This window comes from Felis catus, chromosome A2 (assembly GCF_018350175.1).
Source record: "Felis catus isolate Fca126 chromosome A2, F.catus_Fca126_mat1.0, whole genome shotgun sequence".
Lineage (NCBI taxonomy): Eukaryota > Metazoa > Chordata > Mammalia > Carnivora > Felidae > Felis > Felis catus.
Window position 1 is genome coordinate 119,369,862 of NC_058369.1, and position 16,432 is coordinate 119,386,293.

Below are 16,432 nucleotides of genomic sequence, written 5' to 3' on the forward strand. Positions count from 1 at the left end.
AACACTGACACTTCAATATACCAGAACTTACTCGTTCATATTAACATTACCTTTCAAAGTAGTGCTCTTAGGAAATCACACTTGTTCAAAGGACACTGCCACCATTCAAAACGTTGTTTAGGCTGCCGGCACAAATCACTTATCAACAACCGTCTTCATTTTATTATGGCATGGTATTTTCCTCTCAGGCCCAAAGCTGTCTTAGCCTTTAGCTTTCTCCTTTCATTCACCGAAGTTTCACATTCTCCTACCGTCCACTGCTCTTACAATCAACACTCAGAGGACCTCACAGAGCCAAGGTCTTAGGGGAACCTGAGATGTGAGGGAGAGGAGACGTGGGAACAGAGCATTCTCTCTTTCGGGCTGTTGCCTCAGTGTGAACCATCCACAGAACTTTTCCCACCGTGTGCCGGGGGCAGGGATGGGAGCTACAGACAAGAGGCTGAGGCAAGTCTTCACTCTTCACTAATCTGGGAGGAGTAGCTGCCCAGAATCCATCTTCTTTCCTTCCTCACACCCACTTATGTATCTCAAGGAAGGCGGGGGGGAGGGGAGGAAAATCCAATGACTAGTCTCTGTCCCAGAATCTTCTCGTTTCTATTTAGGGATCTGAGAGATCCTGTCTCTGTGACTTTCATTTCAGTCTATGCCATTTCTGTTTGGAGGTAAGCAAAGATTATCTACAGTACCTTTATAGTTCCTGTGTGAAATGAAAGGACTCTTAACAGTTAATTATGCGTTCCTCATCAAAAACTGCTTCGGTACTTTATTAAAGTCCAAACACAATTTTAAAGAAACTCCCTTGTCATATTATTTAGTCTGGCCACCTGAGACGCACCTAATACCCTGCCACATCCAACTCAACCTATTTCATTCTCCACAGCACTACGTGCACAGCTAGAGTAGGTATTCGACCTGTATGTGCTGCCCTAAGGTAGAAATCTCTAGAAACCTAAACTTGCTCTGTGCATAAGCATTACATTTCTTAGCATTTCCATCAAGTCTATCATCCAGAAGTGAGCTGTTTAATTTTATTTTTCCTCTCGCTGTTTTCTGTATCTCTCGGGAAATTTTTAGTATTCTCCCAATTCTGGGATTACACTCAGCCCTTAGTTACCACTCTACAACTTGTACAAGAATTTCCTTCATATCTCAAAAAACAAAACTCCAAATTCATGTTACTAATACATGGGTCTCCCATCACGTGAGTTATTGATAAACTTTAACAAATCCAAGTAAGACCTGACCAGTGGATGCTATCATCCATCTAACAGGATATATTCTAGTCCAAATATTCTTGAAACGATAGCCTAAAAACAAAACACTAGAGGTCTGTCCTAACTCAGCTCTGTAATCCATTAGGGCACACAGTGTTTCTAGGTTGTCACCTGCTTTATGGCCAATAACATACTTATTCATAAAGTGCTGCCATAAAATATTTATGAAGTACATTCACATATATTCTCTCCTTTAAGCCTCATACTCTAATGACATAGGTTGTCCGCATTCCCATTTTACAGATGAGGAAATCAGCGGAGGTGAACTAACTTGCCCCCACTAAGACAGCAGGGAAGTATCTAAGCTGGGATTCAAAGTAAGTTTCCTATCCCTAAGCCTATTTTTTCTTTATTGCGAAGTTATTTTTTTATTTTGTTTCAGTTTAGTCTCAGGTTAGCTAACATACAGTATTATCCTGGCTTCAGGAGTAGATTCCCATGATTCGTCACTTGCATACAACGCCAGGGTTCATCCCAAGTGCCCTCCTCAATGCCCATCCCCCATTCCCCCTCCCCCCCAAACCCCACCCCCATCAACCCTCAGTTTGTTCTCTGTATTTATGAGTGTCTCATGTGTTGCCTTCCCCTCTGTTTTTATCTCATTTTTCCTTCCCTTCCTGTATGGTCATCTGTTAAGTTTCTCAAATTCCACATATAAGTGAAATCATATGATATCTATCTTTCTCTGACTCATTTAGCTTTGCATAATACCATCCAGTTCCATCCACGTTGTTGTAAATGACAAGATCTCATTCTTTTAAATCAATGACACGTATTTCCATTGTGTATGTATATGTATATACACCACATCTTCTTTATCCATTCATCAGTTGATGGACATTTGGGCTTTTTCCATAATTTGGCTATTGATGATAACACCTAAGCCTATTCTTGTCCTAAGATAAATTGTGCCCTCAATAACATAGGAAGCTATTTCCACCAAACTATCTGGTTTCACAGCACAGTCCATAATGCTACTGAAAGAAAACTAATACAGAGCCAAAGCAAGCCCCTTTGACCTAACCTGGGAAACGCTCCAAGTCACCTGCCCAAGAATAGATCCCCCTCAATCTTTGTTGCACACCTGGATGTTGGATCAAAGTTAACAACAATATACATACATACATATATATATATATATATATATATATATATATTTATAACAACAATACATAATACATATAAAATTAACAGTGAAATAGGTTTACGATCCCATTGGGTATACTCCTAAGTTGTCACTTATTGAAACATACATTTATTTTTAATTTTTATTTATTTTTTTAATGTTTATTTATTTTTGAGAGAGACACAGTGCAAGTGGGGGGCAGAGAGAGCGGGAGACACAGAATCTCAAGCAGGCTCCAGGCTCTGAGCTGTCAGCACAGAGCCTGACGTGGGGCTCAAACCCATGAACCATGAGACCATGACCTGAGCCGAAGGTGGACGCCCAACCAAGCTATCCAGGCACCCCTATTTTTAAACATTAAAATCTAGAACAAATATAAAGAAAAGGCCTTACCTGTTCACCTGCATCTTGAAACTCTTTGCATGCATCAGGGAACACATCATAAATAATGAGTGGATAGCCATGTTTCATGAGATTTTTTGCCATTGGATTCCCCATGTTGCCCAGTCCAATGAATCCAACTGGAGTCTTAGATGCCATTGACCTAGAACACACTGATTTCAATAAATTACTTTCAACAGAGGCAGTGACATTTTTTTATTGTAAACATTCATTCAATATCAGAAAGTCAATTGTTGTTTTTATTTTGTTTTAATGTTTTTTTATTTTTTTAAGGTTTATTTATTTTTGAAAGAGAGAGAGGGGGGCAGAGTGAGAGCTGGAGATGGGCAGAGGGAGAGACACAGAACCAAAGCAGGCTCCAGGCTCTGAGCTGTTAGCACAGAGCCTGACACAGGGCTCGAACTCATGAACTGTGAGATCGTGACCTGAGCCGAAGTCAGATGCTTAACCGACTGAGTCAACCGCCCCTGTATGTTTTCTATTTAAAAGAATTTTTTTGTTAAATGCTAGTTTTAAACTAACGATCTAATCACATTTAAAGACATCAACCATGGGGGCCGCCTGGGTGGCTCAGTCAGTTAAGTATCTGACTCTTGATCTCCGTTCAGGTCGTGATCTCATGGTTTGAGAGTTTGAGCCCCACAAGGGGCTCTGCACTGATAATGTGGAGCTTGCTTGGGATTCTCTCTCTCTCTCCTTCTCTCTCTGCCCCTCCCCTGCTTCCTCTCTCTCTCAAAATAAATAAGTAAACTTTAAAAAATAAAGACATCAACCATGTACGGACACACTTCTTATTTAGTTCTGCAGGAAACAACTACACAGTTTTAAGCACTCTCTCCTGCTTTCTACCTCTATAACATCCCTTTATCATTTTTAACAATAAATTTTAAAAGGTTATCATTTCTAAAATGTTAAGTACATTAACTATTACAAGAAGTATTCTAGATTCCCCATATCTATATTATCTCCTTTAAATGTGTATGAAACACTGAAGATATTCAATAAAACATCTATCTTGGACAAGGTCCAAGAATGGAAAAGTTTTTTACCTTCCTACACCCACATTGATGGAAACCACCCCCTCCAATGGTATTTTAAGAATCTTAGTAAAATGTTAAACCCAGGAGAATGTATTTCAACTAAGTCACTGGTTTATGAATTGGGTTCCAGGAAAGAAGACAGGGATGCTTCCATGGGCCTTAAATGGCAAGGGTAACAGTTTCAGTGGCTGGGGTTAACAACTCCATGCACTTTCAGAGGAGTGGCATTTCCATTTATAGGAAAAAAAAAATTGTTTTTAAAGAGCTGCATGCAAGTTTTGTTTCAGTTGATTTTTTTTTCACAAAAGGCCTTTTGAAACCATACTGGGGCACACAATTCAAAGTGATGCCTTTTGAAAGAGAGAGCAAAGGGACTTTGCATTGCCATGAAAATAACCTTAGACACTCTTTCTTCATTTCTAGATTCAGGACTCCACTCAACAAGTATTTACTGCATGAAATACTATGATAGAGTTCAAAGATAGACAGAAGCGAGACACATACGGTCCTTGCCCTCGAAAAGCTCCCAGACTACTGAGAGAAGAAATAACTCCACTCGCCCTTTCCCTGGTCATTCCCAGCTTTATTTCTCCTGTCTCCCAAAGACTCCCATGATAAAACTGTGTAGCGTACCAACTAATCACTGTCACCCTTTCAGTTCCAGGTCCTCTCAACTGATGAATCCCTGCTCTTCCTTCAATTTAATCTAAATGCAATTAGCCTGACTGAAAGCAAATTATTTGAAGCCCTAAAGCTTAAGAAGTAGAGGTCTGGGGCGCCTGGGTGGCTCAGTCAGTTGAGCGTCCGACTTCAGCTCAGGTCACGATCTCCCGGTCCACGAGTTCGAGCCCCGCGTCAGGCTCTGGGCTGATGGCTCGGAGCCTGGAGCTTGCTTCCGATTCTGTGTCTCCCTCTCTCTCTGCCCCTCCCCCATTCATGCTGTGTCTCTCTCTGTCTCAAAAATAAATAAACGTTAAAAAAAAATTAAAAAAAAAAAAAAAAAAAAAAAAGAAGTAGAGGTCTTCCGGGGCACCTAGCTGGGTCAGCTGGTGGAGAGTGTGACTCTGGATCTGGATCTTGTGAGTTCAAGCCCCACATTGTAGAGATTACTTAAAAATAAAATCTTAAAAAAAAAAAAGAAAAAGAAATAGAGGTCTTCTTGGGTTAGAAGCTTATTTAATTCCTACACTTGATGATTGACTCTAACATTTCTGTTAAATATGGGCATTATTCTTGTGCAGCATCACCTTAGCAGTGCTAAGTTTAACACAGTGGGTATAACAGGAGTCCTGTGTCTGACTTTCTGGTCCACCAGGGGTTCAATGACAGAGAAATGACACCTAATTGAAATTTTATTTTGATATTAAATAGATGAGAAGTATACTTTGTATGAGAACTCTAACACTGATAACTAATAATGCTAATAACTATTGTGCCACACAATGGTATTAAGCTTAGAAAGGTGTAATTTAACTAAAAACATTAGAAATTAGGAAGACTGTGATTTGTAGACAGTCCATTTAACAGGCACCTCACTCTAGGTCAAACAATAAGTATGGCAGAACCACAATTCATTCACACACTCAACAAATATGAAGCAACTCTCCGATGTACCATGCCAGATGCCACAGGAGACACAATGACATACAGTCCTTGCTTTCAACAAGCTTAAAATCCAAAAGCAAATAAACTACGTACATGAACACTAACACAAGAAAGTCAAGGATGAAGTATAAAAAACAGTGCTGACATAATGGAGAATTCATCTGGCTGGCACTTAAAGAAGACAGCAGTTGACCTGAGTATTTTAGGATTTCAAATGGAAAGGAGAGTAGGAAGGAAGGGAACTCCATATAAAAAAGGAACATGAGTATATGCCAGGAAATAGGAAAGCCAAGAAAAAAATTAGTAACAGTAAACATTAATATTCTTGGCAATTTGATTCCTTTCCAGATACTAAGCACCTTGTAAATAGCACTGTCATCATATCTTATCATTATGCCTTTCAGTTGAAAGCCGTGACACTTAGTGAATTTAAATAAAATGCCCAAGACCTTACTAAACTGCAATGCCAAGACTCAAATCCAGTCAAATCTGACTCTAGGTTCTTCACTTTTAACCACTGTATGACACTGCCCTCCGTTCTTCCTAGAGGATGCACAAAGAAACAAAACAACAAAAATTAAGATTGAAACAAACAATGCAACCATAATGTGGAAGGCTGGGAAGCATGCTAAACAATCTGACTATATTTTGTAAGCAAGAAGCAGTGCCACAGGCAGCAATCTCGTTGACACTGTCGGCCTTAGCAACATTTTTCTAGGTATGTCTCCTCAAGGGTAACAATAGCAAAAATAAACTATTGGGACTAATACAAAGACTAACATAAATATAATAGTAATACTACTATAGGTCTGTCTTTGTCCATTTGAGCTGCTATAACAAATATACCATCGACTGAATGGCTTAAACAACTAACATTTACTTCTCACAGTTCTGGAAGCCAGAACATCCAAGATCAAGGTGGCAACAGATCCAGCGTCTGGAGAGAGCCCACTTCCTGGCTTGTATACGGCCATCTTCTTATATCCTCAAATGGTACAGAGCATAGAGTGAGAGGATGAGCTCTATTGTCTCTAAGGATACTAATCCCATTCGTTAGTCTCCACCCTTAGAACCGAATTACTTCCCAAAGGTCCCAACTCCTAATACCATCACATGGGGGATTAGGATTTCAACATATAAGGGGGGGGGGGGGAGGGGCAAACATTGAGTTCATAAATAAGGTCAGAGTTAATAAAAGATGGTGGCCATAGAAAAGACAGAAATGAGAAATATTTCAAGATGTTTCAAAGAAGTAAAAGGACATAGCAGTAGATTGGATTATGGACTAAAATAAGGAAAAGATCAAAGGTGACAGCAAGAAAATAATGCTATCAATAACCTAAGTGGAGAAATCGAAAAAGGACCATCTCCATTTTAATTAAAGTAACTGTGAACTGTCAATGAGCTGAAAGATGTCCCACAGACTTAGAAATATTATAACTAATCATAATCATCTCAGAGATAGAATGAGAAAGAGACATATTTGGTAACAATCTGCTTTAAGGTGAGAACTGAAATCATGGCAGTTGATAAAATTGCCAAATGAGAGTAGAGTTAAAGAGACTGAAGAACAGGGGAGCCTGCATGGCTCAGCTGGTTAAGCATGTGACTCTTGGTTTCAGCTCAGGTCATGATCTCATGGTCATGAGATCGAGCCCCATGTCAGGGCTCTGAGCTCACAGTGTGGGAGCCTGCCTGGGATGTGTATATATATATGTGTGTATATGTGTGTATGTATATGTGTGTGTGTGTGTGTATGTGTGTGTGTATATATACGTATATATACATATATATACATATATATATGTATATGTATAAGAATGTCAACATTTAGAAGTCAAAAAGAAGCCAACCCTGAACTGACAAAGATATTAAAATTAGAGAACAAGACTATTAAAAGTTGTAAGAACTGTAATTCATATATTCTAAAAGTAGAGATAGGAAGATACAAAAAGACCCAAAATTGAATTTTGCAAGATGAAAATGACCATGTGTAAGATGAAAATGATTGGGGCGCCTGGGTGGCTCAATCAGTTAAGCGTCCAACTTCAGCTCAGGTCATGATCTCACGGTTCAGGATTTCAAGCCCCATGTCGGGCTCTGTGCTGACAGCTCAGAGCCTGGAGCCTGCTTCAGCTTCTGTGTCTCCCTCTCTGTCTGCCCCTCCCCGACTCGCACTCTATTCCTCTCTCTCAAAAATAAATATTTAAATTTTTTTTTAAATTTTTAAATGTCCAAATTTTATGAAAACTATAAATCTTCACCACAAAATTCAACAGGTTCAATGAACCCCAACAGAAGAAACTTAAACACAACTATACCAAAGATACATCATAATCTAAATGTTCAAAAGCAGCCGGAGGAAAAGATATTATATACAGAGGAACAAAGATAAGGCAGATTTCTTGTCAGAAACAAAGCAAGTGAGAACACAGTACAGCATCATCTTTAAAGTACTGAAACAACTGTCAAGGTAGGAATCTATCCAGTGAAAATACATAACTACAAGTATTTGTGTATGTAAAGGGACAGGAGGAAATTTGGAAGAGTGTCAACTATGTTCACTATCTTGATTGAGGTGATGATTTCACAGGTAAATACATATGTCAAAACTCATCAAATTGTGTACTTTAAATATGTACAGTTTATTATAAGTCAACTATATTACAATAAAGCTGTTTTTTTAAGTTTATTTTTATGTATTTTGAGACTGAGAAAGCATGAGAAGGAGAGGGGCAGAAAGAGAGGGAGGAGAGAATCCAAAGCACACTCCACGCTCAGCACAGAGCCTGACACAGCTTGATCCCACGACCATGAGATCATGACCAGTGCCAATATCAAGAGGCAGACACTTAACTGACTGAGCCACCCAAGTGCCCTGCAATAAAGCTGTTTTTAAAAAATCAACATGTTTACAGAACAAACAAGACAATTCTCAAATAAAAGATATTAAAGTGATACATCAACCAAATGCAATGGGTGAAGTTTGAACGGATCATGATTTGGAAAAAAAGAAAAGAAAAAGCTATAAAAGATACTCTTCTTAAGAAAATTATGGAATTTTAAATACGAACTGGATATAAAAGCATGTCATGGAAATGCTAATTATCTTCAGTGATGGTTTCATCATGGAGAAGACCGTCCTTATTCTATGGAGATTCACCCTGCGTTATTTAGGGTGAAGTGTCATGATATCTGCATTTCACTTTTAAATGATGCAGGCAGGATATGAATATATTTGGAAAAAAATAAAGCAAATATGGCAAAATGGTAGCAATTGTTGACTCTAAGCAAAGAGTACATAGATATACATGGTATTATTCTTTGAATACTTTTGCTTGAAACTTTTCATAATAAAACAAAGGGGAAAAAAATTTAGCATTCTATATGGAAAAAATACCACAAACATGACAAAATAGAAATAACTAGGAAAAACACTTGCAACACAAAATAGACATAGCATTACTTTAGTTTATATGCAAACAGCTCTTTAAAATCTAGAAGAAAATTATGAATAATCCATTTTTAAAGTAGACAAAAATCACAAAATAACAACAGAAAATATGTAGATGACAAAATTTTAAAAGTACACTCAATTCTGTCATAATTGGAATACTATAAAACAAAGCAATGTAATACTGTTTTTCACTTATCAGATGAACAAATTTCTTTCTCTGGTAAGACTACTAGCAAGGAAGGACTGAAGAAAACATGCACACACACTGCAGAATTACATATGAGGTTAGCTTGCTGGATGGCAATTTGAAAAAAATGATCTACAACTGAATTTTATTATGAAATTTAAATTTAAAATGCATGTACTCTGTCGGGCTCTATGCTGACAGCTCAGAGCCTGGAGTCTGCTTCGGATTCTGTGTCTCCCTCTCTCTCTGCCCCTCCCCTGCTCACGCTCTGTCTCTCTCTCTCTCTCTCCAAAATAAACATTAAAAATTTTTTTAAAAAAGGAAAAAAAACAAAATGCATGTACTCTGACGCAGTAATTCCATGTCTAGGAATTTATGCTATACTGAGGGCTCAGCACAGTTTTTCTTAAAGGGTCAGGTAAAAATTCAGCTTTCTGGGCCAAGAGGCCTATGTCACAGCTATTCAACTCATCCACTCTAGTTTTAAAGCAGCCAGAGACAAGCTATAAACAAATGATTGTGCTTGTATTCCAATACAATTTTATTTACAAAAACAGGGGCCCAGCTATAGGCCATGATTTGCTGACTCATACTACATATAAACTCTGAACACAAAAATGTATTTTATCATAGTATTATTTGTAACAGCAGAAAAACTGTAAACTAAAAACACATTAACAGGACACTTAATTCATAAAAACTAAATATACATTAAGAGGACGCTTGATAATCCACAGAAAATCGATACAATGACAGATTATACAGATGTTCAAAAGAATGTGTTATCTAAAAGTATAATGAAAAATTCTCCAGGATAGGTCATTTAGTCAAAAAAAGATAAAGAGCATTATACATAATAACATGCCATGTACAAGGAGAGAAAAGAATACATATGCATTAACTTTTACTAAATTTCTGTAAGAGTATATAAGAGACAGTAGTTACATCTAGAGAGGTAGAACGATGGGTCAGAGTTAGAGAAAAGACTATTTTCTACAATCTTTTGAGTTTTTACCATGTGCATATAACTTTTGTAACTACTTTTATAATAAAGTAAAATAGATGAATTGGCATACAATGAGTGTTTAATAATGTTATATTAGTGAATGACTAGAGAGAGGTTTCATCAAATGGGCATGTGGGGATAAAAGTCAGTTCTGAAGCAATTACAACATAAAGATTGTGATAAAGTAGATCCAGCAAAGATAATGTGTTACAGCAACCACTGAACATTGCAGGTTGACTCTACTATCCCTTCCTCCCAGACCCAGGGTCAAGTTCCAAATAACCTAAGCCAATCATGGGACATCTAGGTGGCTCAGTCGGGTAAGAATCCCAACTTCAACTCAGGTCATGATCTTGTGGTGTGTGAGTTCGAGCCCTGCATCAGGCTCGCACTGACGGTGTGGAGCCTGCTTTGGGTTCTTTCTCTCTCTCTCTCTCTCTCTCTCTCTCTCTCTCTCTCTCTCTCAAAATAAATAAATAAGCTTAAAAAGAAAATAACTAAACCAATCATTGTGATGCCATCTCTCTACATCTGACTGGTTCCACAGACTGACAGCCCTGAATAAAATATTTGGAAATGCTGTGAGTAATCTCAATATGGAAGAGAGAATGAACTAGAAATTAACAAAAGGATTGTATCTAATCAGCAAATTTCTGTGACTATCAGTAACACTACTTAAGTGGCAGCCAAGAAGAACACAGACCACAGACAACAGAAGTTACCCAGAATAAGAGCAGGAGGTGGAGAAAAAATAATACCCAGAATGCTGTTAAAGGCATTGCTGAAATCCCTGATTATAAATAAGTCTGAAGTCTCAGCTGGTTAGACACAAACCTAGAGAGGGACTTAACCAAACGAGGGAGCAGAAAAGTGTCTATGTATTTGGGGGAAGAAAAGGGGGTCACAGGACCAAGTGTAAGGATGATGATATACAGCATGTTGGTTAACAGAATGGTGGGGCGGGGGGGGGGATATTAACCAGAAGACTAGTTCAACTTTTGAAATATTGACAGCATAGCAATTTCTAGCAATGATATTTTAGATGAGCTGAAGTAGAGTGTTGATGTAAGTTGTTCAAGTTGAGGCCCAGCTATGGCCTCAGTTGTTCTCTTCATTTCACCTTTGCTTGGAGCAAAGACAGAAAAGGAGAGTATAATTATATGAGTTAATGTCAAAAGAGAAGAGAGTATTTACTGATCCTATTTAAGAACTCTGAATTCAGAAGACCTAGGTTCCTATCTAGGCAAGGTCACTTCTTAGATGTGTGCCCTTGAACTGACAAGTTACTTAACTTCTCTAACCATTAAGTTTTATCAACAAGAGTAACTAGTTCAGGTTACCTGAAGATACTTAAGGACTGCTTGAGATAATACATGTAAAGCGTCAAATGGTGACTGGCACATGAGAGTCGATAAGTATTTGTTACTTTCACTATCCAGCAGTCAAGCAGCAGCACTGGGGTACAAGTCCTAGGCCAAATTCCCATTTTGCCTAGCAGGTAAGGAGAGCCAGAGTGTTAGAAAAAGGGATAGAGAGTATTTTAGGGGATGCTCTCTATCTAAAGAAAGAAGCTCTTAGTTAAGATGAAGCATCAGGAGTGCTCAGACAATATTTATATATGCTTCCGGGGTGCTTGGATAGCTCAGTTGGTTAAGCACCTGATTCTTAATTTCAACTCAGGTCATGAGCTCACGGTTCATGGGATCAAGCCCTGTATCGGGCTCTGCGCTGACAGCACAGAGCCTGTTTGGGATTCTCTCTCTCCCTCACTTTCTGATCCATGCCCGCTCACACGTGTGTGTGTGTGTGTGTATGTGTGTGTGCTCTCTCTCTCTCTCTCAAAAGAAATAAACATTTTTTTTTAAAAAAAGAATATGCTCCCAAAAAGGTAGAAATTCAAATAAGTATAATAGAATTATTACCCTAAAAGCTTTCAAACTTAAATAATATATCTTCCTTTAAATAAGCCACACACATCAATGTGTAGAAACAGCAGAATTAGACCAAAGCTATAATCGGGCTGGCAGAAAATCAGTCAACATGATACACAGGTGACATTGGTTGAATGATAAAGAAACCAGCTACAAAAGTTGGCAACATTAGTTTCTAAATCCACAGATATAAATTTATAAGTTATGTTCTTTTTCTCCAGTGAGACAGGGGCAAAGCTATCCATGTCTTGGTAACATTCAATACTACCAAAAACCAGGCTACTCTAAATTTCAAAATGCAAAAATTGAAGAAAACTGGAAAATATGAAAAGTATCATGGTAAGGGGAAGAGCTTACCTCACTACACAGAAATAACCACTATTAGCATTTTGCACAGCCCTTCCAGTCTTTTAAGTGCAATTCCTCATTATATTGTGAGATTATAAGGTATACACGACTTTGTATCCTACTCTATCACATGATATTATGTCAGAACTATTTTATTTGCTTTAATTCTATTACCAAACTAAGGGTGGTGACTTACTCTACAAAGACCTTTATCATTTCAGTCAAGACATTTTAGAAATACATATCCTCCCTATGTAATCTCACCAGCCTAAGGTCAACTTTCGGTCCAAGGACAACACGTTGCTTTTCAGAGTGTCGTGTACAACCCTAGAGGTTTAAGGGGAAAATGCCACATATTTCATTTATAGTATGTGTTCCTTTGAAAATAGAGAATATTTTGAAATTGAAAACCGAAAATAGTTTTCATACATACAAAAAAAGAGCCAGTAATTTTAAAAACTTATTCCCATTTCTGCACATGATGCTGGTTAATTTTCCCATTCCACCTTTGGTTAGTTAGGTGGTCATTTTAAGATGACCTGATACTGGGGCGCCTGGGTGGCGCAGTCGGTTAAGCGTCCGACTTCAGCCAGGTCACGATCTCGCGGTCCGTGAGTTCGAGCCCCGCGTCGGGCTCTGGGCTGATGGCTCGGAGCCTGGAGCCTGTTTCCGATTCTGTGTCTCCTTCTCTCTCTGCCCCTCCCCCGTTCATGCTCTGTCTCTCTCTGTCCCAAAAATAAATAAACGTTGAAAAAAAAAAAAAAAGATGACCTGATACAAATTATTTTTCCATGTACATGCTGATGAGTCACAATAAATACAAAGGACCTATAATTGGAAGGTTTTTTTTTAATTTTTTTTAACGTTTATTTATTACTGAGAGACAGAGAGAGACACACCGTGAGCAGGGGCGGGGCAGAGAGAGGGAGACACAGAATCCGAAGCAGGCTCCAGGCTCTGAGCTGTCAGCACAGAGCCCAACGTGGGGCTCGAACTAACAAACCGCGAGATCATGACCTGAGCACAAGTCAGACGCTTAACTGAGCCACCCAGGTGCCCCCCAAAGCAAAACTTTTTAATAAATGGTGATAAAATAGTAATATATGTACGGCTTAATATTTCTTTTATTTTTCCTTTTTGATGCTTTAAACATTTTAAAATTAAGATATGCTATTAATCGGGAACATTTAGGTCTTTTTTTTTTCTTTTTTTTAGTAAATAAATTGTATGGATCTTTCCAATGGTATCATCCATGATATAACCATCCTAAACATAATATGGAAACAAATATCCCACATAATTCAGAACACTAAATAATGTTACTATTTGAACATGTTCTTTTTCTTTATGTCCCTAGACTCTAAATTTGCACGTAAAACTTTAAAAAAAATTTTTTTAAGACTTCAATTTCAAAAAAAAATTAACATAAAAGTAAATTTAGTAAAGTTAACAGAAACATTTAAAACAATTCCACTGAGTAAAAACAATTGTTGAAGTTTTAAGTAATCACCAAAAAATGAAATATTTAAAATTTATCATCAATCTATATTCATACACCTTTGGGTCAAAGAACCTAAAGAACAAGATTATATGCCTAGCCAGCATTGTGAAGTAGACCCATCGAGTTTAGAGGCAAGTATGACAGTTTTAGGCCTCCGGCCCTTTTGAAAGAACTTTCATAACTCTAAAGGGTACATCAAAGGTTCATTAAAATATCATTAGAACACCTTGTAAAACCACTAAACAGCACATATGTCTTCCCTGGCTAATCAAAACTGAAAGAATAGCACATTCATGTGAAAACTGGTGCTACATTTAGTACTGTGGAGAAGTGACTAATATATATACTTTTTAAGTATCTCCAAAGTGGGAGGCATTTTTTTTTTGTAGCTCAGTACATACATGTTAGCTCAAACAGTGGTTCCACTCAAGTTTAGCAGATTCTGTGAGTTTGTATCTTGTTACCGTGATTCTGTATCAGACATCTGTTCTCTTGAATCACATGGAGCCTGCCTGTCTCAAGCCAGATAGGAAATTCACTGTTCTTAGGTTTTACCCAGCGGGAGGAAGGGGAGCTATTAAGAACTAAGTTCCCAGCCTGCTACAGTTTTAAGTGATCAGAAAAAATTAATACCAAGGCTTTAAAAAAAAAAAAATCCAGGGTATGAAACTGCTCAACAATGCATTGTTAAAACTCTCAAACTCTTACTGAAAGCATGAATTGAAAGAACTATTACTGCCACTATTTATTACAATGGCAGTATCGCCACAAATCAACCAATTTTTCAATTAGTAGAACTGTGTAGTAGAAATGCAGGAATGAGGAAGAATGAAGAAGAATCAAGAACTACTTTCCAAATCCTGCTGCGATGCCCTAATTCATTCCAGCTCTTCACCAGAAAACTGACAAAGATTAGTTCTCTGAGGATCTAAAACCTGCCTCTTCCTAAGCCGATGATTAGCTGTCATATCTTAAAATGGTATGCGGGGGAAGGAACAGAATAGCTTCAGGCCAAAATTTTGAGGACGCTGAAAGGGTCTTCGTTAATAATTTGACAGAAGTGCAAAGAAACGGCGGCGGGGGCGGCCCGCCTTGCTAATCAAAAGTGACTTAAAACTTTACTGGACTTGTCACCTGGTTTGTATACACAACCACTTGTGTAAGACCATCCTACGCGATTAAGGTGGTTAAACAAAAATCAAGCCCCGATGCCAAAGGTTCGCCTGCCAGGGTGCACCCTGGGGGGGCGGGGGGGGGGGGAGTTGAAAGGTCAACGGGAGCTGTAAGTCCAGGAGTCGCAGGGGTAGATGGCCGGTCGCCCTTGGGGTTGGGCCCTCCAATTGTCCTCGGATTCCTAACTCCAAAAAGCACGCCCCGGAGCCAAATTCTCCTCCCTTACCCCCACCTCTTCCCACCCCTTAAGTCTCGAAAAAAAGACGCTGAACGCCATTCATCTGGATCCCGGGCGGGGGTAGTGGGGACGAAGCACTAGCTGTGCGAGAGGTAGCCGCAGAAGAGGCCAGGCCTTGGGACCTGCCAAAATTGGGGGTTTAAGCCCGGATCCAACCGCAGCGCCTCCCGTGAACAACACCTCTTCTGCCGTCAGGGAGCGAGAAGCGGGCAGCCAGAGGAGGGACTGGGGGAGAAGGCGCGAGGTCCTTACCCACTGCAAGGCTGGCCACTGCCGGACGCTGCCGGCGGCTCCAAAACCGGAGGCCGGAGGCGGCTCCACGGAGCCGTAAGGAGGCTGCCATGCTGCCCGGCCCCCCGCCTCCCCGCGGTGACCTCCGCGGCTCCCGGCTCGCCCACTGATTGCGAGTGTGCGCGGCGGAGCGGGCGGGATCCGCCGCGGCGTGGGGCCGCGCGCGCACGCGCTCTGCAGTTCGGGGTCGGCACCCACCCGCGAGGGGAGGAGCGCGACGCCGAGAGGCGCGGCCCGGCGAGCCAGGGGTCGTCAATCCGCTTATGAACAGGGGGCCAGGCCAATCAGATTCTCGGGTCCCCTCTCTTCGCTAACCACCAATAGGAAGGCTTTTCGAGCCCCACCCACATCAAGGGCCTGGCCCCGCCCCCTAGCTCCTCCTTCCTCTACAGACAGCGGGCGCGAGTCTCCTTGTTTATCAAAACGCAGCGGGTGTGTGAGAGGCGGTGACTGCCGCTCACTGCAGCCTCCAACGAGCTCTTGACCTCGCAGAACCGCCCCTCGGAGGGTGTAACGGCGTGTGTTGCTTCCACCGAGACCGAGACGAAATTTTAGTTCGCAGCTGCTGCAATTTTTAGGCAAGAGCAGAAATTCCTAGCTTTTCTTAAAGTATAGGGACCCATGTTTAACTTCAGTAATTTGCGGATCTCCTGATGTTAGTATTTGTATTTTGAGCATCTGTTCGTTGAGGAACAACAGAAATCTACCATAAATGTAGTAACTTTTAAATTAATATGATTTTACTTAACACAACAGTTTCTCCATAAATTTGAAAAAGAGTAGGAAAACAAGTTGGGAACCTTGTTCTCTTTGAAGGGTAGAATTACTGGCAACTTGTACTCTCTGATAC

General features: G+C 39.8%; 1 protein-coding gene across 2 annotated transcripts in view; it reads right to left on the reverse strand.

The window, feature by feature from the left end:
* Nucleotides 1–15,794, reverse strand: part of HIBADH (3-hydroxyisobutyrate dehydrogenase) — a 115,814-nt gene extending 100,020 nt beyond the window's left edge. Inside the window, exons 1-2 of one of the 2 annotated variants that reach the window (XM_045052531.1) lie at nucleotides 15,544–15,794; nucleotides 2,797–2,957 (exon numbers count right to left, since the gene is read on the reverse strand). In XM_045052531.1, coding sequence (XP_044908466.1) covers nucleotides 2,797–2,957; nucleotides 15,544–15,634 — 252 coding nt within the window. In that variant the 5' untranslated portion in view covers nucleotides 15,635–15,794. The remainder of the gene's footprint in view (nucleotides 1–2,796; nucleotides 2,958–15,543) is intronic. The other variant, XM_003982884.5, reaches the window with a different exon arrangement.
* Between the last annotated feature and the right edge of the window lie 638 nt (nucleotides 15,795–16,432).